General features: G+C 44.3%; 1 protein-coding gene across 1 annotated transcript; it reads left to right on the forward strand.

The window, feature by feature from the left end:
* Positions 1-1,250: 1,250 nt before the first annotated feature.
* Positions 1,251-5,390, forward strand: LOC145311689 (uncharacterized). Its single transcript, XM_080150656.1, has 2 exons — positions 1,251-1,373; positions 1,429-5,390. The coding sequence occupies exon 2, from the start codon at positions 1,510-1,512 to the stop codon at positions 4,999-5,001; it is 3,492 nt and encodes a 1,163-aa protein (XP_080006782.1). The 5' UTR covers positions 1,251-1,373; positions 1,429-1,509; the 3' UTR covers positions 5,002-5,390.
* The last annotated feature ends 5,490 nt before the right edge of the window (positions 5,391-10,880 follow it).

A 10,880-nucleotide genomic window follows, 5' to 3' on the forward strand; every position in this document is an offset into this window, starting at 1 on the left:
ACAATAAGCTCAGGATTAAGGAAAAGGCACAATTACCTCACCACCCAGTTACTTCAAACCTACAGCACCCCCCTCCCCATAGGGGGGGAACGGACGGTTTTACCCCGTCCCCTCACGCGCTCCCCTCCTACCCACACTTGAATAAGTCCGCCCACGGTGTGGAGATAGCGACCGGGAGAACAGAGCGCCATTTACGGGTCGCACAGCAGAGCTTGGGACGCACAAAAAATTCAACGGACGAATAAGACAAAGCGGACCAATGAGAGAGCGGATTGAGGGATAGGTGCGCTTTTTACCTGTGTGTGCAAATCTGACGGCGCGTAGGCGTGTTGCAAGGAAAGGATATTTCACGCACACACACACACACAGGAGCGGAGCTACTCCATAGCATCCAACAGAGATATTTTTAGAAAAAAAGACTTGCAAGCTCCTCCCTCCTATCTATAGTGTGATAAGGAAAACTAAATCAGTTCCTGACAGCAGTTCAGACCCTCAACAACTATCTACACCTACCAGCCTACTCTACAACTCAGAAGCTAGTGACAAGTACTCTAGGTACACCTAATTTAAATCTTTGTAGTTAAACTATCAACCTAGTGATAAACAGTGTTGGCTGCTAGGCTAGAAAGCCTCAAGTGTAAACCACGTACAGTATTGACTTAAAACTTCGTGTCCCGCCGCTGAACCTTTGACCCGATGGAGCAGCCACAAGCGCAAGGAGGCGACCAGCTCCAAGGATGGCTCCAGGATGATCCCCAGCCGGCTCCAGCCGAGTACCGCAAGCTGATGCTGAGTAACCTGCCGGAGTATCGAGGACCGCCCAAGCAATCCTGGAATTCCCACATCCGGAGATTAGAAATGTCATGGGCGGCTTACCGTGTGCCCCCCCATGACACACTAAATCGCCGCAACGCCCTTTTACTATCCCTGGCGGGGCAAGCGGCAGAGATGGCCTCTCATCTGTTTGGCGAGGCAGGCCAAGCCTTGACATACGAACAAGTCAAGGCCGAGTGTGAAATGTTATTTCGTCCAGCCTATGAATCTCAGACCCTGAAGCAAGCCTTCAGAGATTATAGGCAGCACTCGACAGAACCTATACAAGCATACATATCCACAAAGTGTGCATTGTATAGGGAGGCCTATAGCCACGAGGACCTTGAATTATTGATAGACGAATTAAATCGTGGTATTCGTAACGCTAATGTGAAACGTGAAATGATGGGTCATGAGATCGCCTCGGTACCTGAGTACACGAGGCGAGCCATGTTTACCGTCACCATGATCACCAAGCAGCTGAAGGAGGGTGTGTGCCTAGTGGATGCCACCGACGGGCTCACGGGATCAGCCAGCGTCCAGTTGCCCCAATATGATGAGTCGGAGCCAATGGAGATTGGCGCCTTGGCTCCGGGTCTCCACCAGATGGGGAAGGTCGCCCCAGATGACAAGATTCCAGGCCGCTGCTATCGCTGCCATGGGAAAGGCCACCGAGTCCGAGACTGTCCTACGCCTATGGAGGTCAGCCTAGAAGAGAGACGCACCCAGCCACGCCGTGACCGTCCTGCCAAATGTGACCGTTGCCATTACGCAGGCCATACGGCGGCCGAGTGCAAGGCTGACTGGGACCAGGTAGCCGGCCGGAGACGCGTCGCTGACAAGGGCGCTCCCTCAGGAAAGCCCAGCAGAGTAGCCAACATGGAAGGGAGCGCGCCCCCAGCAACACTCCAGCAAGCAGCCGCCCCCAACGCCGCGGGCCGAGCCGAAGGAATGCCGCAGTTTGGAACCATCCCAGCTAGAATCAACGTGCTGGGAGGAGCGGCTGAACCCAACCGGGTTGGCCTGGGCATCAGCCTCAACCACTTGGGACCGGAGTTCGTGCAGCCCACCAACATTGCAGAGCCAGAAGTCCTGAGGCCTCCACCCTTCAGCCTCAACATGATGGGGCCTGCCAGACCGAGTCTACCCAGCAAGAGTGGAGGGGCGCTACCCAGCGCCACTGAGACGGTGTACGGGGAGGCCCTGGCGGCCGCTGAACGAGAGAGGCAAGAGGCGCTAGCCAGCGCATCGGAGTCGATGTATGGGGCGCCATCCGGCGCCGCCACCTGGGAAGGACGAGAGGTGCGCCCCCGCACCCCCAAGCTGATGTCTGGGGCGGCAACCGCCGCTGCCACCTGCGATGACTGGGGGGTGCTATCCAGCGCCCCCACCCTGGTGCCTGGGGCGACAACCGTCGCCGCCACCGAGATACCTGGATCCTGGAACGAGCCAGCAGCCCCAGAGGGAGGGGTGACATCCGTCACCCCCAGTCAGCCAGCGCCACCAGCCAGCAGGGAGGGTCCAGCTATCCATCAGCCAGCGCCACCAGCCCGCAGGGAGAGCCCAACCATACACCATCCAGCGCCCCCTGCCAGCAGAGGGAACCCAGCTGCCCACCATTCCCAACTGAGCCAGGATAAGTTAAATTTGACAAATGTATTGTATCCAAAGTATTGTAACCCTCCATCCTTGCCTGTGCCTCCCGCACCAGAGGCTGGGGAGATTGAAATTTGGGATTATAAGGACTTGCCTGTGCCACATGCACCTGAGTTCCTAGGGCAGGGGAGGGATGTAATACAGGGCGAGCCTGTGCCACACGCACTCCAGCCCCATGCCACTGGGCATGCCATGGACAAGGGAAGGGACACCTTGGGGCTAGGGGAGCCGACACCCAGGCAGGCGCCAGTCGCCTGTCAGTCTGTCATTGGGGAGGGTATCGGGATGCCCCGGGCACCCAAAGATAACGCTCAATGGAAATTTATATCTAGCCAGGAGCAGCCTAGCAGTGTCCAGCCCCAAGAAGCAGCCGTGGCCCGAGCCGAGGATCCCCAGATGCGTGCGCGAGGTCGATGGCTGTCTGGTAGATTCTCACACTGGTGGATGGTCCTGTGGGGCCTACTGCTCGCAGCTGTGTGGCCTACAACTAGCTATGTCCTGGTAGGGTGGGACTGTGCCAATCCCACCCATGTCACAGCCTACAACAAGGAGAAGATGTGTAGCAAGGAGCCGCTACACCAGGAGGTGCCCTTGGGCCATGAGATACATGTCCTGCAGCAAGTCAAGATTAGGGAAACAACGGGATATAGCTGTCAACTCACCGTGTCCCAGTGGACATTTAGGTGTGGAGTATGGGGCCACCTCAAGGTGACCTCGGTCCCCACCCTCATGCGGCCAACCAAGATTGATTCAGAAACGTGCCGAGACCTGTCCAGGAACCGAGTCTACACTCTGCCAGGCAAGACCCAGCCATTGACGTTTCAGCTGAACCATCCCCTGTTCTTCACCCTCGATATGGTGGGCGCCTTGGTCAACAGCCCCGAGGGGGTGGGTTGTGAAGGGGAGGACGTCCATTTCGAGGGCCCGCTGTACCGCAATGAATTAGTGCTCCAGGAGCGACGGCTGCTGGTCAAGGAAGAGACCTATGTAGTTGAGAATGGACGGGTGGAGTCCCAATCTGACCACCTGACCCTAGAGTGTCCCCATTCCGAGCTGTCCTGCATCACTGGAGAGGCCACCTACGTGTGGGACCACCTGGGGAGAGATTGCCCCTTGAGGCTGATCCGCAGCCTCCAGCCTAGCCTGGTGATGGATGCGTTTCTGGTTGACCATCAAGCCCAATTCTTCATCAACATGACTACCCCCACCTCAATAGTGAACTGCGACTTTGAGGCCCATGCCACCAACCACCCAGCATTGTTCGTGGCAGCCGACCCGGCCGCGGCAGCGCTGCCCAGAGTATCGGCCAGGGACGTGGATGTCCCCCTGCAGGCCCAGATACATGCAGGTTACATTGGATTCACCCTGGAAACTCGAATGAGAAGCACCGCAGCAGAAGAAGTAGCGGCCAATTGCTGGAAGCTCCAGCAACTAGACCCGGCCCATCCGGTGCGTGTCCAGGGGAGCACGTTCTCTGTGTTGAGGGGAGATGTATTGCTCCAGCTTACCTGCCAAGGCAATAAATATGTTGTCAGGGAGAGCAATGAATGTTGGGACAAGGTGCCGGTGGAGCCCACAGGATTTGTAGATGCCGTGACACAGGTGTATAGCGGCCACGCCACCAAAATTCCCTGCTCCTCCACCTACCCCCTAACTGTACACGCTGAGGAAGGATGGATAGAGCTAACCCCCGCACCTAAGAAGAGGCCACCCCCGCTGGATACACCCAAGCAGCTGCTGACAGAGCCCTTGGATGACTTCAGTTCGGGAGGCTTGTATTCGCAGGCTGAGCTGAACGACTGGCAGCAGCTGCTAGCGTTCCCAGCGTATAAGGCCGCCATGCTGACCGGCCTGTTGTATGGCTCATGCGTTCAGCAAGGTAGCTGTTCAGCCACCGGAGACCATGGGATCGTGTCCTACGATATTGACCGACTGGCGGAGGAAGGAGAAGCAACCCTGGATGTCTGGGCTGGGTTCAGACAGGCTATTCACGAGTGGGGAGATGGCGCAGCCATACTGTGTCTGCTGTTGTTGATCCTCAAGCTGCTGGGAGACTTAACCATCATTTCCCTGGCAGCCGCACAAGGAGGTGTACGGGCCGCCATGAACGCGATGTCACAAGTATTCCTGTACCACCCAACCTTGTATCGCAAGGCCTTGGCCAGAGCCAGGCTCACCCATGCCAAGTCCCGGGACTTTTCAGTAGACTGGGATGCCATTCCTATCGGCCGGGAAGCAGCCGAGGAAATGGTATCCATGAAATCAGCCGATAGTGGGAATGACCGCCCAGGCAGGCCTGGGCCACACTCGGGAAAGCCCCGCGGCCCCTCGGGAGGCCAGGCTGTCGCCCAGACGGTCAACCTGGTAGCCAGTGCCCCAGCCGCTGCCAACAATAACCAGAATGCCCCGCTACTGACCGGCCCCGCAGCGGCTGTGCCCCACGCCAACCTGACACCTGCTGGCGCCGAGCTACGTGTCCAACAAAAGCCAGCCTCTACCTTCTATCCCACGTTGGGGGCCCATCAGCCCTGAAAATCACCACTAGGATTCCATTGAACCATTATCGCTTGTATATAAATTAGCCCTAAGGAGCGGGCCGAAGGCCTCAACCACTGTCGGAAGTCTGGCAGGGAAACCCCCTCCCAGCCTTCCGAGGGGAGAGTTGTGGTATTCGGCAACCGTGAGCCATGCCTATGGCAACCCTGACCTGGGTTCGGGGAAGGGCCGAGGGCCCTCCCCCGAGTCCTGGGGAAGGGGTCTGCCGACCCCCTCCCTATGCCTAAAATTAATGATAGATTCTGACAGCCTTATTATGGTTAAGCTGTATTGTTAATTCCCCCCCACCCTTTCCAGGGATGGGGGATCATTATTGCCCAAACTGACTATTGTATATATATTATATTGATTCTGTTTATGATTACTTATTCCTATCTGTGTATTTATTGTTTGTTGTATATAACTTTAGTAAACCTTAGACCCTGAATAAAGGAACAACTGAATAGACTCTGTTTATTATTTAGTGATTGCTAGAGAAGCGTAGCTTCTCTATAGTATAGGTGTCCACGTCTGTTCGCACTGCCGTAGTCATTTGAACTCTGGTGTCTGCCATTTAACCTAGGCGGATACCACAAAAACATTCCTTCTTTCTTTTATATTCTCATTTATATAAACAGTTCATTTCTCAATAAAGTGATAAATTTTACATTTGAGGCTATTTTTAAAGACTGGCATTAAAAATTATTTTATTTTATAGTTCAAAAAGATTATAGTTTACTAAAAGATATGATTTAGGATTTTTGAAAGTTTGAATAAATATCTGGAAAAAAAGGAGCAATGTTTATTGAACATAGTAATTGTAAGTTAAAAAATCTAATTTATTTTAATATTTATACAGCGGTTCCATAATTTCAGAATCTAATAAATTAGTTTTTAGCACCTTTTTGTTTCAAGAGAACCGTTGTTTATTCATGTATGTCTATATACACTAGGAATGGAGGGGACATTTGACTGAAAATTGAATTGGTACACACTCTTTGAAATACATTTTCTTATTTGTTGGCTTAAAAACTTATATTAATTGTTATTTTTCTTAATTGGTTACTTTTAACTAGAAGTGTCTAAACATTTTAACCAAAAGTTCTAATCTACAGGCGGGGGTGATTTTGTATCCTCCATTTTCATATCCCTTAAAATCCCTGATATATAGATAATAGATATGTATATTTTTACAGGTCACTGTAAAATTGAATATATTTAATATTTGTTTGCCTGAAGCAACCAAACGCCTAGTTGACAATATCTCTTCAATTAATATTGGACCATTATTGACCCTGCATCCACCAGAAAGAAAAACTGAAGAAATAAATACAAAGAAAGTTGTGGATGAAAAAGATCAAATAAGACACCATTTTTACGGTAAAACCAATTTTATTTATGCCTAATTATAGCCGGACGCTCCAAACCCCTCCATTATTACCATACTAGCGGCTTCGCCCCTAGCCTCTAGGGGCTTTGTCCTATGAAGTAATGGGAAGTCAACCCTCCTAAATAGAAATATTCAAAAACATTATTCTTTGTTTAATTACTCTGTGGTAAAATTAAACCCAGGTTGTGCGTTTTATGCACAAAAATTTTAATTTGTACAAATTAAACCCAGGTTGGGCGTTTTATGCACAAAAATTTTAATTTGTACAAATTAAACCCAGGTTGTTTGCCGTATACACAAAAATTTCAATTCGTAAAAATTAAACCTAGGTTGTTCGCATACACAAAAATTAAAATTTAAAAAAAAATATTTAAATTTTTTTTTTGGGGGGGGGGTTTCATGGGAGCTTCGCCCTTTGTTGCATTTGGGTTCCCCCACCCCAATTACTGGTTTTTGTTTACAAAAATTTTAAAAAATTAAAAATTTTGGAAGTGGGGATATTTTTATTTTTGGGGAGGTTGGGGTGTCTCACCCCCCAAGAAAATAACTTAAAACCACCAGAGGACCAGTAGGTATATTCCCAGAAGGGTAGAGCCCAATTTGATCAGCAGTTACTGAGATTTTACAAAAAATGTAAAAAAAAAATTTTTTGGGGGTGGGTTTTTTTTTTGGGGGGGGGGTTTGGGGTGTCCCACCCCCTAAGAAAATAGCCTAAAACCACCACAGGACCAGTAGGTATATTCCCTGAAGAGTAGAATCCGATCGGTTCAGTGGTTACCGAGATCTTAAGGGACGGACGGAAAGACGGACAGACATCAAGCTACTTTGTATTATAGATGGAAATATTGAAAATAAAGGTATGAATGGGGGGAGGGTGGTTGATGGGTTATTTTTGTTAGTTAAAGGGATACTGCCCATAGTTTTAAAGCCAGAGTAACATATGGAAGGTCAATAGAAAAACCACAAAATTTACCTCATTCAATGCTAAACACAGGGTGTCTCGAAAATTATTATTAAAAAAACATTATGTCAAATTAAGGCTTAATTGAAATGTAGAGCATATAATGGGTTGAATGATATGTACATAAATTATGAATAGGAGAATATTGAGCAATGGCCTGTGACCCTTTTGATTTTGTTAATAAATGTAAAGTTGCTTTTCAATGATAGTTAGGTTAAGAAACCAAAGAGCTAATTTAGTGAATCAATTAAATTCAAAGAAAGATTTTTTAGTCACCCTAAACAGTTAGGCATGCTAAACTGATGTTATCGTGTTTTAACCAAACCTTGGAGAGCCCAATTTAAGTTAGAAAGCCTCAAGAAGAAGGTGGGCGCTAAAACGTATTATATTACAACAAGCAGTGCAGCAATGATAACAATATTAACAATATAATAAGGACTTATTAGGGAAAGAAGGTTTTTTTCTTAAAAGTTTTTTTTTCTTATTGAATATATTACACATGAAGATATATATCGATTTTATCAATCATTTTCAATTAAATTTATTTTCTTGGTAAAGTAAATCAAGAATATAAGCATGGTCGTTTTAGAAATTATAAATGTCAAAAAGAGACTATTGCTTCAGTCACTGCAAATGTTTTATGGACAAATGGTTGCACAATGAAAGTAAATACAAGACACGTTTAATCAAAGTACAACAATTTTTAGGATAATATTCCAGGTTGTACACACTTAAAACAGGAAAGATCTTATCTTAGTTTTTATGGTTGTGTCTCATTCATTCTACAAGATAATACAAACATTATTTTTTTTAAATATCTTTTTTTGTTGTAAAACACTTATGTTCTTGTTTTATAATTAAAAATATATCCTAAAGCATTATAAAAAAAAATACCAAACGTTTAAGAATTATGATAAATGAAAATATCATTTTGTTATGTAATTCAAATTATTCCAAGCTCATTTTTGACTGTAAAAAAAATATCTTAAATTATATCATTTTTTATGTACTCTTATTTTGTAAAAAGATAAAAGTGTAATTTTCCTTTAATTTAGCCTTTGAACTCAATCAAGATTTTAAGTTCTTTATTTACCATAAATTGTTATTTTTAAATTCATGGACTATGTTTTTTCCTAAATGTATCTATCTTGTATATTGAAAGTGAGCTTGGAGCCATATTTGAAATATGATGAATATCTATACTCTAGTAAAACGGTTTTCTGATAAAACATACACATACATAATACCAGATCAAGTTTGTGAAACGAAGGTAGGTCTTTTTTCATCAACTTTAAAAAGAGAACTAAAAAGTTATCAAATTAACCAGATAAAAAAACCAAAAAAAAAAACAACTGAGACATTCAATGATGCATAAGAAGAATGATGTATAAACTCTATCCCTACGATCACTGTTTATTTTTACTTGCGTGCATTGACGGTTCGGTTGTAACTTGTTAGTATAGCCTAGTTGATGTATCCTTCTTGTTCTTGACTTGTTCCAAAGTATCTACTATATTATTATTCAACCTACTGTGCGGTATTTCTACTGATTAATGGTCTTTCTACTTTGGAAAATTAAATGTTTTAACAATCTATCTTTTTATTTTTTGCTCGAATGTTCATTCCTATTTGCAAACTTTAAATGCATTTGTGTTAAAGCTTAAGTAAAAATTAAAACATGTAAAATTTAAAAGGTGAAAAAATAAAATAAAATGACAAAGGATAAAATCCACTATTTAATTTCACTTTTATATAAAAGATAGTTCACTTTCATACAATGTGTAAGATATTGTGCAGCGTGCGTGCACGGTTTCTTATTGTGTGGGCTTATATTGTAACGTGCATAGCCTTACTAATTTGTGTGTCAGTGTTTCAGCTGGTGAGACCTTTTTTCTAAGTGTGTTTTTATGTGTGTGTGTGTATTGCATTGGTTGTGCGCACGTCCGTCTGTGCGTGCGCGAGTGGTTTAGCTGTGTTTAAGGATTCCCTACTTAATGTTCATGTGTGTGTGTGTGTTTGTAATGTACCTGCGCGTAGAACGTCTCTATTTTGTGCACTAGTCGCTGTCGGGTTGGAGTGGGGACAAAACACCTAATTTAAAAGTACCTAATTTAAAAATGCCTAATTTTATAAATGTCTAACGTGACAAAACACCTAATTTATAAATACCTAATTTAAAAATGTCTAATTTAAAAAAACCTAATTTTAAAAATGCCTAATGTGACAAAACACCTAATTTTTAAAATGCCTAATTTTATAAACACCTAACTATAAATACCTAAGTTTAAAAATACCTAATTTAAAAAAACCTAATTTTAAGCATATCTTAAAACTGTTGTTGAATATATTAAACCGGCGGCTACGCCCCCTAGAGTCCTCTAGGGGCGATTGCAGTGTGGAGGGGAATTCAATACGTCTGGGGGGAGGGGGGTTACGACCCCCCTTCAAAATTTCAAAATATAGTTTGAAATAGAAAACTGTACGGACGTAGGGACGAACCGACCCAAAGGGGGGGGGGTGGGTGGGTTAATGCAACCATCATGTAATCAATGATTAATTGGCACTTAGAATTCGAATTTCGATCTGAAATTATGCATGAATAATCCTTGGTAGGTCTATTTTCCCTAAATTAAACAAAAAGATGGAAAAGTAACAGCTAACTGCTGGCGGCTCAGCAGTTTTGCCATTTTTTGGATATCTTAAAAGCAAATTAGTCAAGAAACCTATCTCCACATAATACATTTTGGCGCTCAAAAACCTTATCAAACGGTTCTAGCTGGTAGCTGTTGGTACTATAAAAAATGGTTATTGCTATCATTAACATGAATTAAACCAAAACTATGTTTTAAAAAATTGATTCCTACATAATTAATGATGAATTTGCCCTGAAAATAGGCAAAAAACGGCTAAACAGCTGAGCCGCCAGCCGTTACTTTTCCAACTTTTTGTTCGATTTAGGGAAAATAGACCTTAAAGGGTTACTCATGAAAAATTTTAGATCAAAATTCGGATTCTAAGTGCCATTTAATTATTGATTACGAGATGGTTGCATTAACCCCCCCCCCCCTTATAGAAAAGCATCGCTTTTAAATATGAAATTTAATGATTAGTTTGTGGCACCTCACATGAGAAATAAATTAATTAGTAAAATCAAAGGTTGAAGGACAAGGAAAATGAATTTTAATTTTTATTGGTTTCTTCCCTAACCTCAGTAGCCATAGCATCGCTTTCTTGGGGGGTGATAGTTGACCATCCCCCATTTTAGTTCTAGTTTTATGTAGAAAGATTGAAGAAATATAAAAAAAAAACGGGGGGAGGGGGAGGGATTTTTTCAAAGGGCGATTTCTCATTGGAAGGTGTTGGTAACCTCCCCAAAAGCGTTATAAACCTTCCCATTACCTATGGGAAGCTTCATTGTAAAGATGAACCAAATTGAATTTATGTTATCAAAATTTTAAGTATTTTAGTGAAAAAAATAGATATTTTAGAATTAGGCGTTTAGATAGTTTAGAATTAGGTATTTTT

Source organism: Acartia tonsa, chromosome 2 (assembly GCF_053477335.1).
Source record: "Acartia tonsa isolate MP-2025a chromosome 2, ASM5347733v1, whole genome shotgun sequence".
Taxonomy (NCBI): domain Eukaryota; kingdom Metazoa; phylum Arthropoda; class Copepoda; order Calanoida; family Acartiidae; genus Acartia; species Acartia tonsa.